This window comes from Prionailurus viverrinus, chromosome D2, assembly GCF_022837055.1.
Source record: "Prionailurus viverrinus isolate Anna chromosome D2, UM_Priviv_1.0, whole genome shotgun sequence".
In the NCBI taxonomy this organism is placed as follows: domain Eukaryota; kingdom Metazoa; phylum Chordata; class Mammalia; order Carnivora; family Felidae; genus Prionailurus; species Prionailurus viverrinus.
In genome coordinates this window covers 71470411-71497292 of record NC_062571.1, presented here as the reverse complement: position 1 = coordinate 71497292, position 26882 = coordinate 71470411, and the positions used below count along the sequence as shown (strand labels likewise).

At 39.9% G+C, this 26882-nt stretch overlaps 1 protein-coding gene and 1 long non-coding RNA gene across 2 annotated transcripts in view; one reads left to right on the top strand and one right to left on the bottom strand.

Annotated features, from left to right (window-relative positions):
• Positions 1 to 11954: 11954 nt before the first annotated feature.
• NHLRC2 (NHL repeat containing 2) overlaps positions 11955 to 26882 on the bottom strand; it is a 60113-nt gene continuing 45185 nt past the window's right edge. The window contains exons 7-11 of the mRNA XM_047824625.1: positions 25833 to 26064; positions 24904 to 25026; positions 23779 to 23988; positions 22532 to 22751; positions 11955 to 19496 (exon numbers count right to left, since the gene is read on the bottom strand). Coding sequence (XP_047680581.1) covers positions 19240 to 19496; positions 22532 to 22751; positions 23779 to 23988; positions 24904 to 25026; positions 25833 to 26064 — 1042 coding nt within the window. The 3' untranslated portion in view covers positions 11955 to 19239. The remainder of the gene's footprint in view (positions 19497 to 22531; positions 22752 to 23778; positions 23989 to 24903; positions 25027 to 25832; positions 26065 to 26882) is intronic.
• Positions 15397 to 23907, top strand: LOC125147540 (uncharacterized). The gene is made up of 3 exons (XR_007145232.1): positions 15397 to 15537; positions 21283 to 21638; positions 22707 to 23907. It is a non-coding gene; the product is annotated as an uncharacterized LOC125147540 (long non-coding RNA).

Here is a 26882-nt window from a genome sequence, read left to right as displayed (position 1 = left end):
GGGTCATGAGCGTGGTGAAACTGGGAGTCAGCAGTCCAGAGGAGGGCTCTCACCGGACCCAAGCCTGGCTGGTGCCCTGACCTTGAACTTCTGGCCTCCAGAACTGAGAGAAATAAATTTTGTATTGTTTATAAGCCACTGAGTCTGTGGAATTTTGTAATAGCAGCTTAAAAAGACCAAGACAGTTAAGCAAAACTCTTGTCTTCAAGTCTTAGTCCTTCATACACACACCCACACCCACACCTCTTCGAACCATTGAATTCCAGGTGAGATCTTGGCTGCAGGAAGGCTGTTTTGGAATTTCTACTAGTGCAGCTTAACATTTTCCTTAGTGACTGGATGAAAGCCTTGTTGCCTTGATGATATTAAAAGATGCACGATGGCTTTGGAGATTTTGGAGATGGCTATTGTTAACAGTCGTAAAGGAAAGAAGAGTCTCATGTTAACAGTCGTAAAGGAAAGAAGAGTCTCATGAACGCAAGGCAGGGAATGATGGTCCTTGTGCAGAGTACAGCACAGGACGATGTAGAAGAGGAGATCAATTTCTGGAACACCAGTGTACGGGACTCTGCTGATCTCTCTGGTGAAACTGGTAGAAAAGATTTAAAACAGCAAGCATTTAAAGCCTCTGGAAATGGTCCTATGGTACGACAGTAAATGAAGAAACCTCTGTTTGAGGAAATCTATGCAAATTTGGTAAAAAAAAAGTTGAGAGTCTGTAATATCTGAAATGAGACTGCCTCCTCCCCCGTCCTGCTGGCTCAGGAAAGTGAAGACTCCAGATGACTGTGGCCACCAGCACAGGCTGCCTTGCCCCCAGCCCCCAGGTGGAGGGCTTTCTTCCTGGGAGGAGCAGGAGTTCAGTGTTCCCAGCCCCCCAAGTGCGGTGTCTCAGTCCCAGCAAACGTGGTCAAGAGGCGGGGGCTTCCTTCTTTGTCCCAGCCCCTGCTCCTGGAATCGAGACTTGACCTTGGGTAAGGTGCGATGAGAACACTGGAACCCAGACTGTCCTTGCCCCTGCCGGGAGATGCAAGCCAGGAGGACCTCGGGCTGCTGCTTCCTCACCTTGCAGGCAGTGCTCAGCTCCTAGAGCAAAAATGTCACTCAGAGAGCAGCTGGCCATGGTGGCATTCCCAGTTCCCGGGCCCTGGCTCAGAGATTTTGCCTGGGGGTGAGGGGGAGAAGCCGTTGTAAAGGCAACTCATCTCTTCCTGAAGGAACTGATTGCATTTACAACAGAGAGTAAAAGAGTTCAAATACGAAGGCACTTTTAAGAGCAGTGGAGGTTGTGGTTAAAGGCAGTTGAGAGGTGATTCATAGGTTTTATGAACAGCCTAGACTATAGGCTGGCCGGTTTGCAGGACGGAACAGAGGAATAAGAGGCTGGGGAGGCGCCCTCCTGACACTGACCTCAGAAACTGTTCCTTCAAAGGAGCCCCAATTCGAGTGAGTTCATTTGTAGAGCAAGCACTGTCGCAAACAATAGAGCAGGCAGCTGGAAATGATGAGAGTTTAACAGCTGGGTGTGGTTGCTCGAAGAGAGGAAGGGATCCCTGCGAATACCACAGTCACCCCAGGGTGACCGTAATCCAGCCAGCCACTAAAATTAAACAGACAAGCAACAATAACAATTGGGGTGCCGGTAGCCAGAGCGGCTACAATATGTTATCTAAAACGTTCAGTTTCCAACAAAAAAATTATGAGGCATGCATGAAACAGGAAAGTATGACCCACACGCCAGAAAAAAAGCAGGCAACCGAAGCTGTCTGTGAGAGCAACAAGATGTTGGATTTAACCGAAAAAGACTTCAAAATAGCCACTATAGATGTGTCCACGCAACCGAAGGAAAGCGTGATCACAGAAGTAGAGGAAGGTATGACGACAATGTTGCGTTACGTAGAGAACATCAGTGAAGAGAGAAAAATCGTAAAAAGGAAGCAAATGGAAGCCCTGGGGTTTAAAAATATAACAACTGAAATTAGAAATTCGCTAGTTGAACAGAATGGGAAGACAAGCCACAGACTGGGAGAAGATATTTGCAAATGACATTCTGATAAAGGACTGTTATCTAAAAAGTCAGCAATAAGGAAAATGGGCAACCTGATATTTAAAAGGGCAAACGATGTGAACAGGCACCTCACTGAAGAAGAGACACCGATAGCAAATAAGCAAATGGAGAGATGCTCATCATCACATGTCATCAGGGAAAGGCAAATTAAAGAAACTGAGATGCCACCGCACGCTTATTAAATGGGCCAAAATCTAGCATGCCAACAACACCAAACGTTGATGGAGAGGTGGGACTACCGGAACTCTCATTCATTGCTGAGGCGAATGCAAAATGGTACAGCCACTCTGGAAGACAGTTTGGCAATTTGTTAGAAAATGAAATCTACTTTTATCGTATCGAGCAGTGGCACTCGTTGGTTTTTACCAAATGAGCTCAAACCTTATGTCCACACAAAGATCTGTACACAGGTATTTATTGCAGCTTTAGTCATAGTTGCCAGAACGTGGAGGCAACCGGGAGGTCCTTCAGTAGATGAATGGGTAAATGAACTGTGATCCATCCAGAGAGTGGAATAGTATTCAGCACTCAAAGAAATAAGGTATCAAGCCATGAAAAGATATGGAGGAATCTGAAATGCACACTACTAAGAGAAATAAACCAATCTGAAAAGGCTATATATTACATGATTCCAATCATATCACATTCTGGAAAAGAGAAAGCCATGGTGATAGTGAAAAGATTAGCAGTTGCCAAGGGTTAGGTAGGATGGAAGGCTGAAGAGGCAGAGGCGTTTTGGGGGGGGGGGGTGAAACTATTCTGTATGATACTATAATGGCGGCTACATATCATTATACATTTGTTAACCCATAGGGTCTATAACACCAAGAGCGAACCCTAGTGTAAGCTGCACATCAACAGGAATACTGGAAAGAGAAGAGAGAGAAAGGAGTAGAAAAATAAAGAAAGAAAAAACTCACCAAATTTGTCGAAAAACAATATCCTGCACGTCCAAGAAATGAAATAAACTCTAAATAGGATAAAAAACCAGAGATCTATGAATAGATACATCATGATAGAAATTATGAAAGTCAAAGATGAGAGAAAAATCTTGAAAGCAGTAAGAGAAAAATTACATGTTACATACAAGAGAATCCCAATAAGGTTAGCAGAAACAATGGAGGCCAGAGGCAGTAGAATAACATATTCAAAGTGCTCAAAGATAACAACTGTCAACCAGAGTTAGTATAGACCCCGCAAGTAAAACGACAGTGTCCACAACAAGACTGATTTCATGTTAGATCAACTTGCTATAAGCCTGGGAGGTTCCCATGACCTCCTTGAGCTCACAAGAATAATTTACAAAATTCAGGAAGATACCTAAATGAAGAGACATGTAGGGTAAGGTCTGGGGTGGGGGGGGGGGGATCCCAAACATGGGGCTTCTGTGCCTTCTCCCCATGGAATCAGCATGGAATCACACTGATGTGTTCACCAGCCAGGAGCCCCCACCAATTGCGTCCAGAGTTTTTATTAGGAGTGCATTACATAGGCATGATTTACTGAATGTCAACCCTGTGATTGAACTCCGTCTCTAGCCTTCCTTATCCTCTTTGGGGCTCAGGAAATCAGGTTGATAACATGTGGCTCAAAGCTTCAACACTCTAATCACAAAGTTGGGCTTTCCAACCAGGATCAGCCCCCATCCTGAAGCCACCCAGGGGCTCACCAGGAGCTACCGCATTAGCATAAACTTAGATACGATCCAAGAGGCTTATAAATAACAAAAACACTTCATCACTCAGGAGATTCCAAGGCTTTCAGAAGCCCCACGCCAGGAGCCTTAGGCAAAGACCAGACAAATTCTTTATTATACAACATTCATGGCATGCCATTCTTTTTGTAGGTTGCAAGATGCAGTTTGTTAGATTTTTTTTGCAGCTTGTTACATTTTTACTGAGGATTTTTACACCTATATTCTTAAGGGATATGGGTTTGTAGTTTTCTTGTGACACGTTTATCTTGTTTTGGTACCAGCCTCATAGAATGAGTTGGGAAGTGTTTTGCTGCTTTTTGGAAGACTTTCGTGAAGAATTGGTATTAATTCCTCTTAAAATACTTAGTAGAGTTTACCAGTGAAGCCATCTGTTCTTGGGAATATTTTTGTGAGAAGTTTTTAAATTACGAGTTCCGTCTATTAACTTGTGCAGATCTTTGAATATTTTCTATTTCTTCTTGAGTCAGTTTCAGTCACTTTTGTCTTTATAGAAAGTTACTGATATTTTTCGTTCATTTCCCATTCGTTCATCATTTTCACTTCTGTAAGGTTGGTAGTAATGTCCCCCGTTTCATTTCTGCTTCTCTGTATCACTGTTCTGACGATGGGAGTGGGGATAGTGGACTCACGCTTTGTGAGGAGGGCACCGGCTGGGGTGGTAGCCTCTGGTCTTCTTGATTTGTATCTGGTGTGGAACCTCTGCCCTGTGAGGGCGTCTCCGGTCCCAGTATTCTTGGCTTGCCATGCCTGGGGCTGAGCCTCCACTGTATGAGTGAGCATGGGTGAAGGAAAGCAGACCCTGACCTCTTGGCTGTATGCACCTGGAAGTCAGCGTTTTCAGCACCCGGGTTGGGGGGATGAGAATGTTGGCAGCCTGCCTTCCTGGGGAACAGTGGCAGCCCTCTCCTATGGACCAGGGGACGATGAGTCTGACCTTCTTGGCCACACTCACTGGAGTGGAGCTTCTGTCATACCGATCTGGGGTCGGGGGAGTGAGAGAGTGGGTCATGGCTCCAATGCCACAGATTCTCCAGCTTTTAACCTAAATTTGGTAGACTTTTTTGAATAAATGTTTCTTCATTTGCTGTATGCCCTTGGAACAGTTTACAGAGATTTTAGACGGTTTAGATTTTAGATTTTAGGATCTTTATAAAGAATTTTCACCAGCTGTTCAATGGAGAGAGGGTCCGCAGAACTCCTTGTGGGACATTCTGGAAGCGTGTCTTATCTCCCCTACTCGCTATCCTTTTCACAGAAGGCATTGCTTAATTCCTGGCTTTATAGCTTCAGGTGGTTTGTGGAACAGCTCAGGCAGGGCTGACAGAAAACGGAAGGCTGAGGAAGAGAACCTAGGAGACATACACGTGGGGAATTAGGATTGAATTGAAGACAGCGTTAAAATATGACATGATTAACTTTGGAAAGAGAAGGTTCAGGTTATGAAGAACTAGGATGTATGTTCACGGAGCACCAAACAAGTGGAAGGCTTATAATGCAGGGCAAGGTACTTAGACACAAGGACCCGTCTCTTCGCAAGGTTCTTAAATAATAGAATGTACTACCCACGAAGGTTGCAGAATTGTATGTTAAAACCGGCCTAGACCCTTATTTTTGGATCTCATGAGTGACTACAAATGCAGCTTCTCTATCACCTCCTTCATGATGATAAAATCTGACAGAGGCATTTTATTAACACAAATTATCAAACTAAGGTCAGCGCGGTACCTCTCGCCTACCACTCGGAACCGCGGCAAAGCACCCAAGAATATCTTAGCATTTGTAATAGCGAAGCGCAAGTGAGCCAGAACCTCATTAGGTTCTGGGCCACACCGATAATTATTTTGTTCTTCCGCCAGAAAGTTAAACAAATAAAAGCAGCTGTCTTTCCTAGTTGCTTTCCTGCGAGGCTAACTTAGCTGTGTTGCTGCCTGAAGACCGCGGCACAGGGTAAACAGTCTCATTAGATCCCTGGCAATGCTTGGGTGCTTAGGTCATGCCAGCTTCCTGAACATGGGTGACCTATTGTTTTTTCCCTCTCCGGGATGGGGAGATAAAAACTACACTTCAAATATTTACCCTCCTTATCTTTCTTGTTCTAATAAGGGACTTGGTTGTGGGGCCATTTCCAAAGAAATGCCTAATATAGAACAAAGTCAGTTTAAAGAGGTAACTGTTATTTAACGAGAGGAGGATTTTCAAATTAAAACCTTAACAATATTAGGGGAAGTGAGTACTCTCTTGTGTTGGCAGGATTGCAGAACTTGGCCTTCCCACTAAGGGCAGTTCACTGAACTCCCCACTGAACTGCCCCACTAAGGGTAGTTCAGTGTTTTCTTCGATAAGAGGAAGAAGAAACAACAGACACAGTGATGATGTCTATAGGTTTCTCTTGGCAATGAAACGAAATTAAAATATGCTGGGTATAGACTGAAATTGTGATTGGCAAAGTTTAATTAAACTTACTAAAGTTGTGCTCTAAGCTTGACCAGAACTTGAGTGTTGGGTCAAACAGGGGAAACCACAAATGATACATATGTAAGCCACAATTATACACACACACACACACACACACACACGTATATGTGTATATATATGTGTGTATATGTATGTATCTGTGTATATATGTATATATATATGTAGATTGTGACATATTCATAGTGATTATAGCTAAACTATATCTAGATCTAGATAGATCCATGTCAAGGAATGTGAATAACTTAGATGACAGGCAAATACATTTTCCAGCTTTCGCAATGTGAAAATTGCTTTTTGAGCATCCAGTGGTGAGTCAGTGCTGCTGGTTGTTTTTCGAGAGGGGGTATACGCCCCTCAAAATAAATCAACAGGATTGCTTCAAATCGGTTTTTAAATCATCAGGTTTTAGCGAGACTAGGATGAGAAATGTTTTTCCCCCATTAACGAGCGTTATGGAGTCCTAAGGCACAAGCGAGGTGTAAAGGTTATAGAGATGTCTTGAAGCTGAACCCTTTCGGAACATGAAGGAGGTCACTTCAAGTGCTTTCCGCGAATAGGAAAATGAAGCACAGTGTGCATTCCTGTGAAAAAAATGGCTTCTCATCTTAGTTTCACTAAAACCTGATGGTTTAAAAACTGAGTTGAGGGGCACCTGGGTGGCTCAGTTGGTTAGGTGTCCGACTTCAGCTCGGGTCATGATCTCACGGTTCGTGGGTTCAGGCCCCACATTGGGCTCTGTCCTGACAGCTCAGAGCCTGGAGCCTGCTTCCGATTCTGTGTCTCCTTCTTCTCTCTGCCCCTCCCCCGCTTGTGCTCTCTCACTCTCTCTCTCAAAAATAAACATTAAAAACATTTTTTTTATATCCTAAATAAGGTTTTATGTACATAAAGAATATTTCAAATATTTTTGTGGTATATTCATTAAAAACAAAGGGAGGGGGGCGAATAGCCAATTTCCCCCCCCCCCCCTCGGGATTCTTTTAAGTCCCAAGTTTCTAACCCAGTTAGGAGTTCAAAAAAACAATGGAATTAGCTAGAGAATGGAGTTACCAGAACATTATGTACACGAACAAGGTTGCCTTTGGTTAGGTGAAAATGTTTTAAACGCTTCTCTCAGTCCTATTAAAAAATCTGTGTATCTTCAAATGTACTGAAACTGAGTTGGCTTATAGGTATGCATTTCACTCTAAAAAATTAATACGAAGTCCCAGGGTGTAAATAAGAAATTGTTGTTATTTTGAAGTAAAGCTAAACAAGGAGGCTTTTCCAAATATATTGTAAAGTGCAGACTCTGAGAATAGCTCCGAACCTGAGGTCATTGGCTTGCATTGCCCACCTGCTAGGATAAATACTTGGGATAGACACGTCCACTGCCTTCTCATCTCTATTTGAAGACATTCACGGGCAGAGAAGCCGTGCTCTCCGTTAGCACGAATGACTCAGGGTTTGGAGTATTTCCTAGTTGTCAGTCACTGGGCTAAGTGCTCTTCTAATGTTGTAAAATAATTCTGTGGGGTAATGATACCTAGTTTAACAGATGAGGAAACTGAGTGTCAGTGGAGAAGAAGTAACTTGGCTCGTGTTCGTTCCGTGACCAAGTGATAGCGTCAGGTCAGCTGGCACAAAGGCGGTGTGTTTTAGACACGATAGTGTAGCGTGTGACAGACTGACTCTCATTTACGGGATTTCTCTGCGCATATTCTAAGATAACCAGTGTAGGCTTTCTTTCCCCTGCACAAACGTTTATATATCCATTCCTGCCTCTCCTATTACCCTTCTGGTTACCTCTTCCAGGGATGACACAAGACAAGCAGTGTGATTGGAGGGAACAGAAGTCATCTTTTCCCCACTTTAGTTTGCTCTCAACAGTTGTAACGTGAATTCGTAACATTTCAGACAATACAAACCTCTATAGGGTAAGTAAACGCTAGTCCCTCCCTATCCCCTATATTCAGCTCTGTGTGGTTATTAGGCTTTGTTATATCCTTCCATTTCTCTATTCCGCAGAAGTTCTTGCTCCAAACAATCGTGACGTGCCCAGTTTGTTACAACACTGTAAGCAACAACCACTCCCTCGAGGACACGGTTCTCATTTCAGTTGTACAGAATATTGACTGTAACGACCTACGTATAAACTTCACTGTTAGCCCCTCAGTCCATAAATCACTGCATAATGACAGATGTGTCCCACGACCCGTGACCAACAATGTCACTTCTTCCAAAGTCTGGTGACTGGTCACGTGTGCGTGGTATTCCGTTCATGCACGGACAGCAGAGCGCGTAACTGTGGTGACTTCTCGTTTCCTGGTGGTAAAGCCACGTGACATTTGAGAAAAATGGATAAGCCAAAGAGGGAAAGACAGAAAGTACAGCAAAGAAAAAAAAACGTGAACACACCAAAGTGACATTTGAGCTGAATGTAGATGGAGCCACGCAGGCAACAGCTGGCCTTGGGAACGCTGTCGCTGTTCGATAGACTTGACCAGCATCCAGGGAAACTGAGTGAGGGTGACCTTGACCTACATGAGGAAAGTGGCTTTGATGAGAGGGATGATGGTGTCCCAGAGGCAGCGCTGATGGAAAAAAGCTTCGCATTAAAGAAACTGTAGGATAGAGCACAGCATTGAAAGCTATGGATAAAAATGTCGGTGGCTGATTCAAACTTGGAAAGTCGTAGGACAATCTGCCTTCAAGAAGAATACTTGCTGTGTATCATCAACATTTGTAATGTTTTAAACGACAGTGTGCTAAATTTTAGCTTTATTATTTTTTTTTCATTTTCCTCATACTTTCATAATTGGCACGAAGAGTTTTTAATATTTTAACCAACATTTTTAAAGCTCATGAAACAGTCCTGTCTTCTCCCATTGACTGTTAGGATTTCTTTGCGTGGTTCCAGACTGCCTGGTCATCTCTGTGGTCTTGCATTACTAGGCAGAGTCAAATGTATCGGCAAATCCTCTTGGTTTCACCTCCAGAACGTCTCCGATTTATCTACTTCTCCCATACTCGCCCAATTCATAATCAGCTTTTTCCTGCTGGGACCAGTAAAAGAATAGCTTCCTAACTGCTTCCCCTCTCCCTGCCCCATTCCTCATAATCCATCTTTCACTTAGTAGCCACAGGGATCTTTTAAAATAGATTCAGGATTTCCCTATTTAAAGGCTCATAATGGCTTCCATTCGAACTCTAAATAATTGCAACTCACGTTCAAAATGTGCCTGCTGCGTAGCCTCTGACTTGACGCCCATCCTTCTGGCCCCGGTTCGGGGCAGCAAGTTTGTGCCTCATCGCCCTGTGTTTATCATGAAACGCAGGTGCATAAAATTGCATATATTCACTACAATCCTTGGTTCTTAACACTCCCCCTAAGAAGTCCTGAAACCGCTGTCCAACCCACAAGCTGGACTCATGTCTCACGGTCACCTTCATCTCCCCTCTCTGCTTCCTTGTGTCCAAGGTTAACCACCATTCTTAATCTGGTAGCTATCATTTCCGAGTTTTTCTTTTTAAAATAATTTTATCTTCTCTATATGTATATATCTAAAGTATGTTTCGCTGTTTAAAATTTTCTAGGAAAGTCATCATGTTGAGTGGAATCTTTGGGGACTCTCTCCCCCACCCCCTACCTGACTTTGATGGACTCTTCTGACGATGGTTGTTTCTAAGTTTGGCTGAACACAGGTGCTATGAACTCTCCAGCACACGCATCCTGCCTGGCCTACAGCACTCTTGTGTAAATACCTAGGGGTGCTAACACCCAGAAACAGATTCGTGCATGTACGGAGCTTTGACACATGGCATAGGAGGCATGTCATGTCAGTGAGGGAATGTTTTGCAATAAAAGTAGAAAACATGTTTATTCATACATAAATCACCACTACTGGGTTCCTATTCCATACACACACAAAGATAAACTCCAGAGGAATTAAAGACTTAAATGTTAAAAAATGCACAAAACTTGGGGCACCTGGGTGGCTTAGTTGGCTGAGCGTCTGACTTTTGATTTTGGCTCAGGTCATGATCTTACGGGTTGGTGGGTTCGAGCCCCATGTTGGGCTCTGTGCTGACAGCATGGAGCTTGCTTGGGATTCTCTCTCCCTTTCTCTCTGCCCCTCCCTCTCCCTCTCTCAAAATAAATAAACTTAAAAAAGATGCACAAAACTCAAGACCTAAAAACTTTACAAGTCTTAGTAGAAAGTAAGTAAGCACATTATCATTTATTGCTTAGAATAGGAAAATGTTTTTAATGAGACACAAAAAATATCGACTATGTTAAATTTATAAACTTTTTTTCCCCCCCAGCAAAAGACACCTTAGTGAAAATGAAAAGGTAAGTTACTTGGGGAAAGTATTTGCAATCATGCACTATCAAGACTGGAGAAAGAATGTTTACATGAATAGGAAACAGAAAAATGGGCAAGAGATACAAACAGGCATTGAAATATCATCTGACGTTTGTGTGGACAAAGTTCAAGTCTGTCAATTCAGTGTGGGAGGGAGTGTGGGATCAGTGGCTCTCACAAACTCTGCCATGAGAACCACTTTGGGAAAAAGTGGCCTCCGTGGCTTCTGCACTTTCTGCAGGTGGATGTGTGATTGGCTACTTTCAAGTTCAGTGTGAGGCCTTTACTCTTATTTACCTTGTTTTAGAAATTACCCTTTTGGGTTTTTTATTCATTCTTCTCTCTTTTCAACTACAATGCAAGTTCTAGAGCAAGGATCTTGTCTAATTTGTTCATCACTGGGCCTGGAGTACAGGATCAGAGGTGCTCAGTAAATGGTCCAATGGATGGATTTGCATTTGATTTAGGGGAGTCGGCATCCTTCTGGTGCTCTTTATGAACCGTGTGCTCGCATTCTTTGCCTGTTTCCTAACCGGGGTAACTTTCTCTTATTAGTTCATAGGAGCTCCTCACATATTATAATAATTAATCTTATGTCCAATTTTGTTTTGCAATACTTTGTTTTTCATTGTAACTTTTCATTTCTGTTCTCATTTATTATACAGATGCTTAAAATTTTTGTGTAGTCCTACGTATCAATCTTTCCCATTATTGCTTTTGGGTTTTAGGTCCTACTTAGAAATGCCATCCCTACCCCTGACACTATATTGTTTCATTTTTTCTGGCATTTTGTATTTTCAATTTTTATGTTGCCACTAATTCCTTTAAAATTCTGTATATAGTGTTAAGTAGAGATTTTTTTCTTTTCAAATGTTCCCAAGACCATTTACTAAATTGATCACCTTCCCTAAATGTATTTTTGAATTTACGGTTTTTAAAAAAAATTTTTTTTTAACGTTTATTTATTTTTGAGACAGACAGAGCATGAACGGGGGAGGGTCACAGAGAGAGGGAGACACAGAATCCGAAACAGGCTCCAGGCTCTGAGCGGTCAGCACAGAGCCCGACGCGGGGCTCGAACCCACGAACCGTGAGATCATGACCTGAGCCGAAGTCGGACGCCTAACCGACCGAGCCACCCAGGCGCCCCTGAATTTACAATTTTTAATTAATGGAGTTATGATTTCATGATTTTATTTTATTTGCTTGCAGTTTTTTTTTTAAATTAAGTCCTATGCTCATTTCCCCAAAAGTTCAAATAATAAACCATGATTTATAGGTTTTTAGGCAGTAAAATTATCTCATGATATACTTAAAACAGAAAGCATATTAAAAACAGAAACGTGGCTTTAGAGAGAAAATATTTAATCTATTTCATGAACAAAATGTGCAAAGTTTTAGAAAAGAGGCATTAGGTTTCAGTATAGAGTATAAATACATTCTTGCTTTTATAACCACACGTATTACACATCTTTTGAGTTGGTAATGAGGGCCGGTGCGCACAGTTGTTCCAAATGATCTTCTGTTAACACGTGCACCGGAAAGCATCACATCACTGAAAATAGTCGAGATCGATGTAGAAATACAATGTTATATAAAAATATATTACTCTGTCTACATGAAACACTTAAAAAAGCAGACCACAAACATTTTTAGAGTTAGAGTATGGATGGAAATATCAATATGTGATGTTCTAAATTAGATTTTCATTGCATTTTTTAATCTTTGGAGAAAAAAATAAACCTTTGGAATGACAGATATGAAGTCAGCACAGCAGACCAACTGTATTTTCAAAAATAAAAACACAACTTTATCCACAAAAAAGATGCGAGAGTCTGAGTCTCTAAAATATGACAAAGTTATGAGATGTTACAATTTGGAAATCTGTTTTATACATACATATCTCAAGCACACAGCAAACTCTGTCCACAAACCACATGTAAAGTAATTAAAGCAATGCAAGTATTTCGAAACTGGTTCTCAATGTACCCCTGACAGTGAGAATTTCAAACTTAAAAAAAAAACAAATTAACCTATGTAGAATATAATTAGGAAGGTATATGGCAGACTAGAGAGAAATTAATCTTAAAAGCACATGGGGGTATGGTTCTGCTCTGGAAACTGAGATACTATTAGGAATTCTAGAAAAAAAGAATTTGCCACACCAAAACCTTTCTGCCGTAGAGCCATCGCTCCTCGCTGAAACCTCTATAGAAACTACCATTGTTTTTAAAGAGAGGGAAGCCTAAGGTGTGGAGAGGGAATGGTAGGATGTATTCTACAGGTAAATCGGGGATGACGAGTATCTGAGGCGTGCGTGAACAACGCATTTCAACTCTATACGAGCAAAAACTTGTTGGTTTTGAACAGCATAATGAGCAGGGCAGGCAGCCCGTCCTGTACATACCCACAGAATGATTGTAATTCTGGTGGCATCAAGAATAATGACCACAGATTCTAACAATAGAAGATTGTTACATGGCAGAGTCCTTCTACATTTTGAGAAAGGAACAGGTCTATTTTTACCCTTCATTACCATAGTTTATCAACTACTGTTTTGCCCTCTGTGTTTGAGCAGATATTTATGAGCACAGCACACCAGAGTCATGAAAATACTCTTCAAACTGGGCATATTTAAATCTGAAGGGTGTTTTTTTTCCCCCGATTTCTCAGCATTATGAGGGCTCATTTCACTTTATTTCAAATAGAAGTATGTAACCGCGTGTATTAAAAACAAAGGCAATAAATTATGTTTGTCCATGTAACTCAGGCTCAGGTTTTCAAAAATTGACAAAGTTTGCTGAACTCTGTATCACTGAAAAACATCAGGTCTGTAAGTTGCTGCTAGAAGAGGAAGGAATTCACACCATGCCCTGGCAGTCACAAAAAGGCCTGAGTATATGGTCGTTTAGCAACCCTTTGTGCTTGTTGAGTGTTTTTTAGCGTATGGTTGCCGGCAGAGGCAGGGAGGCATAGTTGGAAATACTCGTGGCTCTTTCCTTTTGGTTGGGGCTTTCAACAGAACGTAACGCCCTAGGGTGTACTCGAGAGCGCCATGCCTTGAAGAAGGGACACCCCAGACAACGGAGAACTCGAACTAGGCAAACATCCCACAACCAGGATCTAGAATTTCACCGTTCAACTCGAACCTTGGAAAATAATGAAACCCAATCACACTAGGAAATGGAGGGGTAGCAATCAGAAAAGCTGCCTAGTGCTGCCTCCTGGCCCACTGTGCCCAGGTCCTGGGTGGTCAGACCAGCTGCCCGGAAGCCAGAAGTAGTCAGTGGAACCTGTAGGTCTGCTGTGCGAAAGGGCCAAGGTTTGCTGGTCAGGGAACACATGTAGACAGATCAGTAAGACCCTAACTTCTAATACTACTCTGTTACCCTACTGCAAGAACATGGGGAAAACAATTATTCGGGACAAAATGGAGATTTATGGTTAGTGTGAATTCTTCATTTAAATCAACTATGTACCTGCCACAGGAGAAAGAGGAGGAAATCTTGGCAATTAACAGTGAATTCTACTTCTAAAGTATGACACAGTAATTACTTTCTGAGTTTTACATTTCCTTATGGGTTTCAGGAATGAGATTTTATAGCAATTAACAAGTTCTAATGATTTAAATTAGCCAACTATTTAATGAAAAGATGTTTATAATCTTGTTCCTAGATGATCACGGAGTCACAGTGGTAACATTTTACTTCACACTTTCAGTACCTAACGCTAGAATAGGTTTACTGTAATTGAATTGCATATATTTGAGTCACTGGAGGGGGGGGGGGGGGGCGAAGGTCTTACCTACCAGTGCCATTTATGACACGAGTAAGCAGAGAACTTTGTGTGTTACCAAGACTGGCCAAATACTATGCTTCTGGAACTCACTTTGGTTATTAAAATGTTCTTAAATATGACCAACATTTTTAGGTTGTGAGACAGTCCTAAGGATTAAGTTATCCTTTATGACAAGGTCTTATAATTACCTTTTGAAGACCAATTAAAATAGCATTGTTGGAGCTAACACTGAAAAATCTACTTAATTCCTTAATACATCCGTCTGCCAAGAAAAATCCTGGATGACATCTGAATTTGAGAGAATAGTACATAAAATCTTTTGGGAAACAAAAGTATACAGTCTGTTCCAAGCCATGAAGGATAAGAGCGTATAATGAAAAGTCAAAGAGCTAATACGGTTAAATGGATATAAGTTAAATTTCAAAAACAATCATCACTAGGACTTTTTGGATTCTTTAGATTATTATTTACTATATATAGCTTCAAAAGATGTAGGTTTAAAACAAATTACTTTTGAGAGGCAGTATAACATGGTAGTTCAGCAGACGCATCCAGGCCTGGCCACTTCCTAAATTCGTGATCTTGAATATACTGGTGGAAAGGCTTGTAACTCTTTTGTTTCGGTTTCCTCGTCAGGGAAATAAGGAAAAATAGAACCTCTCTCAGAAGGCTATTGTGAAGATTAAATGAGCTAATATGTGAAAAGCACTTAGAAAAGTGCCAGGCACGTACTGAGCACTCAATATAATACCACACAGGCTTGAGAAAGCATTCACAGAAGCAAGTGCTCTTAATTCCGAGGGCTGTCTTCACTCTACATCTGGAAGTAGGCAGGAGTCAGGAGACCGGTATTCAAATAAAAGATCACTCACGATTCACCTTTTTAACCATTCCACGAAACTGGTCCAACAACAGCCTGTGCCAGGCACTGCTCCAGTGTCTGACGTATTACTCTGAGAGCTTGAGATATGGTCACCGACGTTCTGGAGCCATTTTCTCATCTTTAAAATGGAGGTAACATCTATTTGTCTGATTCGTAGGTTACTTGGAAGCTCAAAGGAGGCAAATTGCATGAAGGCACTTTGAAGATTTTGTGGAGCACCATCAGACTGTATTACAGGCATGGGTGCAGGGTGAGTACGTGTGGACCCTCTCCAAGGAAGGTAATTAGTCGTAGTTCTGGGTTTAAGAAAATTTTCATAAAACTGTAGGCTTCTAACTCTAACATCATTTATAAATAGTAATATACTTTATTATAAAACTGTGTTTCTCTAATTGGGTCCCAACTCTATGGGGAGTATTAACATATCAAATAGATGGTTGAGAAATATTTTCCTTTAGAATTGCAATTGCAAAGAAAATGTCAAGCTATTTATGGTCATAAATTATCATCATTAGCTAATAAGTAGCAGCTCCATTAATTACTAAAAGCTTTACAAACACTATTTCATTGAATCCTTATAGCGACCCCATAAAACAGGTAGAGTGGCCCCATTTTATAGGGTTAGAGTCCAAGAGCCTGCAGAGCACGTGCTCTTAACCTCTACACATTACACAATAAAAAAAACACCAGAATAAAAAGTCCTAATCATTTCTGTCTTTACCAAATCACATACTTAAGAGAACCAGTAGATCAAAGCATTCCAAATTATGTTCTGATCCTTGCAATAAAGGTGATTTTAGAAGTTACATCAGTGCTTCCAATTCAGTTTTCCTTTAAATTCAGTTTCACTTTAAATCTTTAAAAAAAAACTTTTTTCCCCCTGAAAATAACACATTGTTCACTGAAAACAAACTATAGGCAAGGTGAATTAAAATATTTATAATTTTATCATTGAAGAGAACCACCGTTGACATAGTTCCTCCCAGATATTTTTATGCAATTGTGAACTATGGAATTTAGTTTTTGATGATTGTTCTTAAACACGATACCAAATACAAGGGCCAGATTGAAGTCTTTTTAATTGGCAGATATAATAAATTTTGTGCAGGCAGAAAATTATTACAGATATCTATTTTCAGTTTTTTCCTAAAATTTCCAACCATGGACAAACAAGCAGAGAGTAACTTATTTTGGTGATACTAACCAAAAGTATTCTGCCCATAAGAGAAACTTAGATGAGAAGTTCTTGACTTGATCTTTGTATCTGTGTATGTCTATACACGTGCATGCGCGTACACACACACACACACACACATATATATATATTCATCAGCATGTGTGAAATATTTTTGGCTGTGTTAAGATTTATAGCTTTCTGCAGACCTAATAATACTATAACTATAGTTTTAATTAAAACAGTCAGGGGGAAAACTGTTTTGTAGTCATTGAACTTTGCCAGAATTACACTTATGGGTGATTCAACTGTAAAGTTTTTCCTTGTGAGTAGGTTAAATATTTGCTTGAGGCAGCATATTTAAGATAAGCAAAGTTCTTTTCAGGAATCCTATTAATCCAGAGTATAAATTCAGGAAAAAAAAAAAAAAGTCCTACTGCTTGTGAAATCATATCCCAGAGAGTGATGGGAAAAATAGTGACAAAAACAGCACAATTCAGGGCAAAGATGCCAGGTATCGTGTCAAAGTGTGTGTGATGCCACATTACTGGCACTTTGATTAAGATGACTTATACTAAAATCTGACTCTTTTTAAACTATCACTGGACATGATTGATACAAGAAAAGCTAAAGCTAAAAAAAAAAAAAATGCAAGTCCTTATAGAAAACAGAAGGCAGACAAGGATCAAGAAGTTTTTAAAAATAAACTTTCTAGTGCTTCCTCTTATGTAAGAGGTTTATGTTAGTCATAAATTCTAGGAACCTACTTCTACTGCTTTAGTAGGATTCATAAAAAATCATACTAAATCCACATAAATAATATTAATGTAAGAAATAGTGCATATTGGTGACTAAGAATGTTCAATAAAACTATTTTGAAAGAAAATATAAGCTTAATACTAACTGAAAACTGTCTAAAGGAATAGAGATACATAATACATATGTGTTTGTATATTATATTGAAAAATTAATTACCAGGTATTTCTGAATTGGGTTAAAACCATATATACTTCTTTCCCAGGAAGCGAAATTGTTTATGTCTTTTTAAATAGGAAAAGATTAACCCAAAATATTCTCATCATGTCCAAATGGAAATGAGAAGTAGAATATTTCAAATTAGATTAAAACAGGACTTCAGCCTATTTTCCATAAAAGAATATTAATGTTATTCATTCCTTTATTACTGAATGCTTTTTATGGAAAGAAAAGGTTTATGAGGTAATTATATAATAACTTTAAACAAGATTCCTTTTAACTTTACATTATGCTTCTCTTTAAAAATAGCTTTAGCAGATTACAAATTAAATCCAAATCATGACTATGCATTTCCTTACTTCAGAGATTTAGAGAACCTGAGTAAATGAAGCTATTAATATGTTCAAAATTGTATTTCAAAAAGAAAAATGGGCAGATGATGGTAGTCCAAAGATTATAGTTCAAATTTGTTTCTGAAGGGGGGAAAGGCATATTATGTCATCTTGCCTATAAATATTTATTGGGGAAATATAGTTTATACCTGACATTTTCAAAATCCTGTAAGCTGATTAAATCACAAACATATTGAATCAGTTGTAGTAAAAACAAGAATAGGCTTTTAAATAGTTATAAAGGGAAATTATGGTAAGAAAAAAACTTTCCATTATCTTCTACTGGCAATTTCTTTTGGGGTTAAAAACCTCCCCAGTGTCATTTGATCACTGTATGTTTCAGCCCTAATATTTTAAAGAGTAATAAATATATATACATATTAATAGAATGAAAGTGCTTCACACTAAAACTTTCCTTGAAGGCTTAAAAGTGATTTTTTAAAAAACATCACAATAAATGATCATAATTTAAGTTCTGTATATGGGAGCCAAAAAACCCCAAATCCAATGAATCTGCATACTTTAATGTTTACAGGTGAAATTTAAACCTCTAAGACAACGTATATACCCATTTACTCAGATTCAGCTGTCACAATTTATTCTTTATCATAAATAGCATCACAGATAGTAATATGTCCCGAAGTCCCTTTCTCCTTGAAAGTTGTAGTATTTCTGGGGCCTCACTTATTACCCGATAAGACTGTATTCAATTAGAAAAAGTTCAGGAATTGAGTCTGTACATCCTTAGGCCTCTTTTTCTGTATATAGTTATAAGGCATTAATAATGGCATGTTAAAATAGCAAATAATTTATAATAAAAATAGAAATTCTCTTTTAAATTGTTCTCAGATGAGAGAATCATAGAGAACAGAGAACATATTTACCACCCAGATACTCTTTAAGCTTCTGTAATGTGATTTTTTTTTTTTTTGGCTTAAAACAGACCTTAGGCCCTGAATGGCAGGTGTCCTTATACCAACATGTGGACTGGATCTTAGGTTCTGTTTAAAGTTATTGTGAAATTTATATATTTAAATGTGCTACTCGCTACTAATATAGAAAAAGTTAAAATATTTGGTTTCGTTATTGTTATCAGTATTCATTGCAAATTATCTTCATGATAATAGTCTAGACTACAGTGTGGATTTAAGTTTTGTGCCAAATAGCACAAAGTACAAAATCACGGTTCAAATGATGGTCAGTGATTTAGCTGGTACACAGCCAGAATGAAGGAATTTGTTTATAATAGATAAGTAAATATGAAGCATAGCTTTATCTTAGTATCAGTTTCTAGAACTGAGCAATGGGTCTCCTGGTACCCAGAGGCAGAAATAAAGCTGCTTTTCGTAAGGTACAGTGACTGTGAGGGTGGAGGCCAGGGGCTCTGGTGACTGGGTAGCTGGCTGGCTTGCTAAAATACATACTTGAGCTCTACTGGAGCTATGCACCCTGGTTGTGCACTGGTTATTTGTAAAGGCTGACTGAACATAATTCCCTTCATCATACAGGCGTTGCTGTCTGTGCTACAGTAATAAAGAAACACGCTGATAGATAGAATGGCTTCAAGTGATAGGCAATCTCCAGGGATCTGCAGTGAGATGGCTGGTTGACTGGAAATGCTCTCGATTACTCCAGAGGGTATCTGTCCTTGAAGAAGCCATTCATTGCCTAGAAAATAAACATGTAAATTACAAAGACTGTATAAGACATCAAGGAGGAAATCAGACAAACCTCACGAAGACTAGATTCAATCAACAGACATTTACTGAAAGCCTCTAAGTGTGAGGCATTATGCTCTGTGTGAAGGACATAATGGTCACCCATGAGATGTTCCCAGTCTAATGATCTTGATATCAAATTGTTAAAATTCTTCCTTTGAACACTGTAATTTACAAATTTCTGCTGAAATCAGACCCAATAATGAAAATATGACTATAGAGCCTTAATCCTTGAAATTAAAAATGAAACCTATTAAGTTCTAGAAATTAACTAAACAGGTCATTTTTACCAGATAAGAGTGTTCAGGAACGTCATGAAAACTACAAAATAAATGAGGGCACACAAATGTGTGTATAACTCTGTGGTGATGCTCAAGTCCTTTAAGTAATGATGAGTTATTAAATATCCAAAGGTAAAAACCAAGTAATTTTTAGAAACAAATACTGCGTGTGTTATTCAGATGGACTCAACAATGTGAATACTAAGAGATTCTATTGAGCTCATTTTCACACATAACTCTTGTTAGGCTTCACTACATAGATTATAACACAAGTCTAATAAGCCACTAACAACCTTCAAGCTTCTAGTATCAGAATTGTTAAGATCTCTTCATTCGTGAGCGCCTCCTCTCAGAAGGAACATATGTTCCTACTCAGGAAGCGCACGTGGACGTGGACGTTCAGCTCAGAGGGCTCAGCACCAAGAGCCAGCATTTGGAAAACACAGGACATGCTTTCCTGCCGAGTCACACAGAAGACACTGAACACAACCTCATGACTTCTCAATGACTTGGGCCATTTGTACAAAAGCCAGACCACCTGCTGAGTGGTGATGAAATTCTATGTCTACTTTTTAGCTTTTCTTTCTTTCTTTCTTCTTTCTTTCTTTCTTTTCACTTCAAGATGAGCCAATGGACTCTGGGCATCTGCCTATATCAAGCTGCTCAGTCTCCCTTCTAGTGTATTGCCTCTAGTTCTCTGTTGACTGAAAAATCATAGTTGAGAAAAACAGGTCAAGTAAGAGGAAGGAGAAGGTGAAAGGTGAAAATCTAAAGAGTTAGGTGAAGAATTTTTAAGTCATTATTTAAAAATTCTCTTTAAAACGCTTCAGCCTTCTTTGTTTACTTCTGGATTGGGGAATATGTTTTATTTAAGGTTTGGCTTTGCTAGATGGCAGATTTGTGGGGAACTTCTTATATTTTAAATCAAAACAAACTGTGCTATTTTAATATCCAATTCTAGAAATAAAACACAAGGTTTCTTTATTATTTTTCAGATACATTACATGTGGGAATTATAAAGTTATAATATGCTAATGGCGCTTTTATACGGACTTTTTTTGGGGGGGGGGGTACTTAAAACCTTCATATATGCTGACAACTTTATATAGACCATAGTGAAAAATGGGCATTTTAAGTCTCTAACCGGCCAAGAAGAAAAACCTTCCTTTATTCATAGGTGTATTAATATACTCTATAAATAATTTTCAAAAACCTTAAATTATCAGGACTCTTGTCTGAAAGCTTATTTGCCCCTGTACAATAAAAACAGAGCCACTATTTTGGACAAGTGATAAAACAGGAATTTTCCCTATAGACTACTTCACTTTAATACTACCTGTATTTTATATTCCAGTGGCTTATTATTAATCTGTGTTTGACCACGGAGACTTGAAAATGTTAATTTGTCAATAACATATTTTAAAACTCAATCCACTGCTCTTTCATTACACACAGAGATGAAATTAACAGTGATCTCCAATTGATGCAGTGCTTTCAGACCGACAGACGCAGGCACGACAGTGAAGCCCACAGTGGAGGACCTGCTCTGGATCCACGGACAGCCGAAGATGGCCAGAGTTTGAGTGCCTCCTGCCCACAAAGCTGACTCCGGACATCTTCCTCCTTGCCTGCAGAGCTCAGCCCTCTCCTTGCGGGGGGCAGGGTGGTTGGTCTCCCAAGGCTCAGTCAGTCACCCCAGGGCCAGCTTCCCCGACTCTGACCCAGCAGCTCCTCCCGGCTGGCCCACCGAGATCTGTGCTCTCTGGATTCAGATGCCCAGCGGGTGGTTGCTGCCCTGGGAAAGCAGCCAGGTAAGGAGGCGGAGAGCCTGGGTCTGGGTCAGGCACACAAGAAGTGTGTGAGAGGGCATGAGGGAGGAGGCGGGAGGAAATGGGAGACTGAGAACATGCGAAAGAGCGTGGGAGAGCAGGGCAGAGGAAGGTCAGTAGAGACCAGAAGTCAGCACTTCGTTCTGGACCACTAATGTTTTACTTTCAAGTTGTTGTCCACGGTTAGTGGGGCTGGAAGGCACTGCTGTAAGGCAAGCAGCAGGCTGATTCCTTCTTAAAAATTAATAAGGAGCACACCGCGATTCAAATACACATTCAAATCTTTACACAATTTACAGTCACTGGGGATACTTTGAGAATAGACGTGAGCAGGAAGTGCTCTTGAACAACTACAAATTAGTAAGGACAAAGGCTCCGCCTGGATGCTGATCACAGTAATTCATTTGTATTCAGTTACATATCCTCCAACAATGTTTTAGTCTTCTACTTGAATGGCATACTTTGAAGACACGATTTTGGCATCCATTTTCTTATAGCAAGCAAGTACTTGGGCTCAAGTTCTACCTCTGGCATCTCCGAAGAAGAAAATGTAGCTTCAGGCTTAGTAACTGGTAAATCAAGTCCTGATGAATCTTTTGAAATAAAATGAACAGCAACTGAAAAGCTCTAAAGCACCTAATAGATGCTATCTGGAAAAGTAAAAGATAATAGTGAAACAAAGAATGGAACTGGAAAAAGCCCGAGTCAAGTTACTTCAGTTAAAAAAGTATGTTTTTAAACATATCATACTCCACCAGGGGGGAAATCAATTTCATTCTTTAGAATCGATTCTGAGATTTATATCACCGTATTACTGGAAGGTAGAATGGTAAACATGATTTCATACTGGAATATTTCCAAGATTACTCTCATACCTTCAGCTGTTAGAAACCAACAACTGGGTACTCCTTCGGTTAACTTTGTTCCCGATGGGAGGTCTAATCTTAGCTTGAACTGCAGAGTCTGTCCTGGAGATGCAGCCACTAGGGGAAGTCGAATGTTTGGAGCAGATTTAGGTAGTTTGGGTAATGTCTTCTGTTTTTCTCCTAGGAATGGGCCATCTACAACAGCGTTTTCAGGTCTGAAGACTGGGAGCTAGGAAATAAGGAAATCTGTTAATTAAAGCACAACTGCTTTATAGTAATTGTAAAGGGCTTAATTTTGGACTTCAGTAGAAAAATGAGGTTCTGTATCAATGAAACTTAATTGCCATTCTAGTCTGAATTAGAAACGTGCTTACTTAGACGTCCTTATGATTATTTTATAGGCTGAGAAACATATTTCATCCTGGCAAAAAAAGTTACCAATACTAACGAATGAAACAGACCTAAGTTCATTGTCTGATATGTTTACAGATGGTAGGAAATTAAAATAATACGTTATCAATTTAAATGTAGGGGGTATAATTCCAATTCCAATTCCAATTTTCACTGCCAACTATAAGATGATCTATGTCAGGAGAAATGACACTTATGATGGCAGTCTGTATTTTCACTTTAAATCTTAGGAATCTAAAATCCTAGAATTTTAGAAAAAAAAAAACTCTTACTTTTTTTTTCAGGCAAATGTGATATATCAGGAGGCAGCTTGAAAAATTTTGGAGACTTTATCCTTATCTTTAAAAAACTGGAAAAAACTTAAATGAGTTCTAATCAATCTTATTTTCAATGTGTTGAGAAATGTGGCTGCTGGAGTTTCCTTTGGGAGGTTACTTGGTAATGACTCACCACAGGAAACGACTACACATTAATTTAAGAATCGTTAAAAAAAAACAAAACAAAACACCTTGACAACCCACCCCACATGATATGTGTGGTATGATGTATCTCTATACATTTTGTTTTTAGACATTTAAACACAGATCGGAGTCCTCTTTTTTCCTCTTCTGAAAGTTCAAATTCTCTCCAATTTCCAGTATCTTAAACACTCTCGGCACAAATGGAAGTTTTATTTTAACAAGAACAGGGCATTCTTGAACTAGGCATTCGCTCGCTACTCTATCTACCTGTTTTGCCTCCAACACTGGAGATGGTTTAACCACAAGTGTCTCTGTCTGTGCTGTGAGGACTTTAGTAGGATTCTTGAAATGATACTCTTCAACTTCTACTTTCAGATTGCTTACCACAGAAATCGTTTTTGTTTCTAAATCCATCACTTTAATTTGATGATTATTGGTGTCTGCTACATATAATAACTGGCCATTCTCTCCAATACACAAGCCTCCTGGTTCATTAAAAGTTGACTCGGTAAAGCTGGAAGTGATAACGTTACTTGCGTCTCCGGTTCCTGCTAATGTTGTGCAGTTTTTTGTTTTGGGATCCACAACTTTAATCTAAAAACAAAGAACAAAGAAGTACACGTCTGAAGGCCAATCTCATGTTCGTAGTAAAGCGTAGTATCAAGCAAACCAGAGAATCCGATTGCCATTAGCATCCTTGCTAAATGTCAGGAAAAAAATAGGCATTTCCGTATTTTCTTGAAAAGCCAAACATTCAAATTACAGTCTCAGGGGAGACACTCCATTCTGAGAGCTAAAAGCTACGTAAAACTCCCAGTTACATCTTATCTTCCAGCAGCAATCTTTGATGAAATATTTCTGGAATTAAAAAAATAAAGTAAAATTTTTTTCCTGACAATGGGGCACAGTTGAACTGACTTTCTTCTTTCTCATGAGCTAGATCTAACCCTGGCTGAGAATTGGCTGCTTATGTTAAACCTAATGATTCCCAATTGTGCCTCAATTATGTTAATTTATGGTATCATCACAAGGTAGTAACATTTATTTTCCACTAGTTTTTATAGAAAAGAAAAATGCAATAAAAATGGAAACAGTTGAATAATCTGTGCAATAGAGACAAAAATGGAAATGCTGAAAATGGAATTATTTGCTAACAGGCACTGCAACTATGCAACAGCTCAGAAACGTTCCTTTGTTAGTTGACATATGAATTTCCCTGTCACCTGCCTTCTTTACTGTGTTACTAAGCAGCTTTGATGGATTGCAATTCACAATTTTTTGCTGTAGTCATTGGGAACGTGTTTAGTCCCTTCCCCAGCTCATAGTGCCATCATATGCTCTCTGCAAAGAAAGGACCAAGAAAAGAACAGCAAAGGCTTATACACAGTTGTCAAAGACTGTTACTCCTCTCTATTTTAAAGTGGCAGTTGGAGGAGGCTCACAGAGCTTTCAGCATTTTAAATGCCACAGATGCAAAGCAGGGTATTCTACAATTCAGTAAGGACTCACCTTGTGATTATAAGAATCTGCCACGTAAAGTAAATTCCTTTTCTTGTCCCAGGTTACTCCAAGTGGGTGCTGAAGCTTGGCATCGATTCCTACTCCATCAACATCACCATAAGCAAATAAATTCTTTTTTTTTTTTTAAAGAAAGAAAGAAACAGCACATATTAAAAATTTTACAGTGCTACAGTATATGGTATAAAGTAAAAAGATGACTATATATGCTAGTTAAGTTAAAGAGGAAATGGGTCTGCTTTTTTTTTTTAATGTTTACTTATTTTTGAGAGATAAAGAGACAGAGCATGAATGGGGAGGGGCAGAGAGAGGGAGACACAGAATCCAAAGCAGGCTGCAGGCTCTGAGCTGTCAGCACAGAGCCCGACGCGGGGCTGGAACTCACGAGTCGTGAAATCATGACCTGAGCTGAAGCAGGATGCTTAACTGACTGAGCCACCCAGGTGTTCCGGAAATGGGTCTAATTTCACATAAATAGGCCTGGGTGTTTGATTTAGACCAGAAAAACAAAATGACAGAATTCTGAACCTCTTAATTTGTGGTGCTTGATAGTTTTATCCACAGTAATCACACCCCTAGCCAGGAACAGGTCAAGTCTACTAATCTGACGCTCTTTCCACCCTACTGCCTGATACCTAATCTACATTCTCCTCTTCTTTCGGTAATCAATATTCTAGCCTTCCTTTCCTCCTGAAGCCTTGACATGTGTGTAATCAAGCAGAGTCAACATCCAACTTCTCTTGGATGGTTTTGCTACTTGTGTTCCCTTATAGTCGCATTTCCTTTGGTCTCACTTCCACTTTAACTTACGGCGAGGCCAAGAACTCTGTCTCCTAAAATTTATTAACTCTTCGCAATTCAAGAACCGCAAGCCTGGCAGGGTCTGGGCGCAGCATGCAACAGTGACTTTCGGGCATTACCGTGGGGTCTCGTTCTCCTCCTACAAGGTGCCTCACCGCCCCGTCCCTCAGTGACACAGCTCTCACGGTGCTGCTCTCGCTGTCTGCTACAAACAGGCAGCGCCAGGGCTCTTCAGAGGCCAGAGAAAGACCTGAAGGCTGGGCAAAGCCGGCCTTGTGAGGATACGCATTATTTCGGTTCTCTTCATTTCCACTTCCGGCGAACCGAAGGCAGGTTCCTTTTTGTAGCTCACTAAAAAAAGACAAGTTCATAGGTGGAATCAACATGGTTACGTTGTATCCAATTTAGTTAGCAAATGAATGTGAACAATGAAATCAGTGGCATAAGCATTGTTAAAAGCAAACTATGATCTTGGCCTAAAGAGTGCAAGCCAGCTTTGCTTTCACTGTAGTTTTTTTAGAGAGAGAGAGAGAAAGCGAGCGCACGAGAGGGCAAAGGGCAGAGAGAGGGGGAGACCGAGGACTCAAGCAGGCTTGAGCAGAAATCGATGTGGGCTCGAACTCCCAAACCATGCGATCATGACCTGGGCAGAAACCGAGTCAGATACTCAACCGACTAAGCCAGCCAGGTGCCCCTTTCACTGTACTTTTTCTAAATCATTAACTTACTCACTGTGTAAGGACACACACAAAATTGAAACTATTCTGAATGGCTAGATAGGAAGTCCCTGACAAGAATAAGGATCATATCACTGACTAGATAATTTTGGGTTTTTTTTTTTTCCCTACAAAATGGCCAGAGAGAGGTATAGCTGGATCCCACCTTCACTTCCTACAGGATGATAATGCTGCTTTAATCAAATGTAAAACGCATTTCTTAACATACAATAAGAAATTTCTATTTAAAGCACTCTGCAAGGATTCTTTTTGTAACATGGAGAAAGTTTTACACTTTGGCTTCTAAGTTTATGCTGGAGGAACAGTAAGGAAGACGTGGCGTGTTGAAGGAAGGGAAGAAGCTCGCTCAGGATGCAAAATAATCAGACTATGTGCCCATCATCTCCAGATACGGTGCAGCAGGCACAAGTCCAAAATGACCACCAATCACTT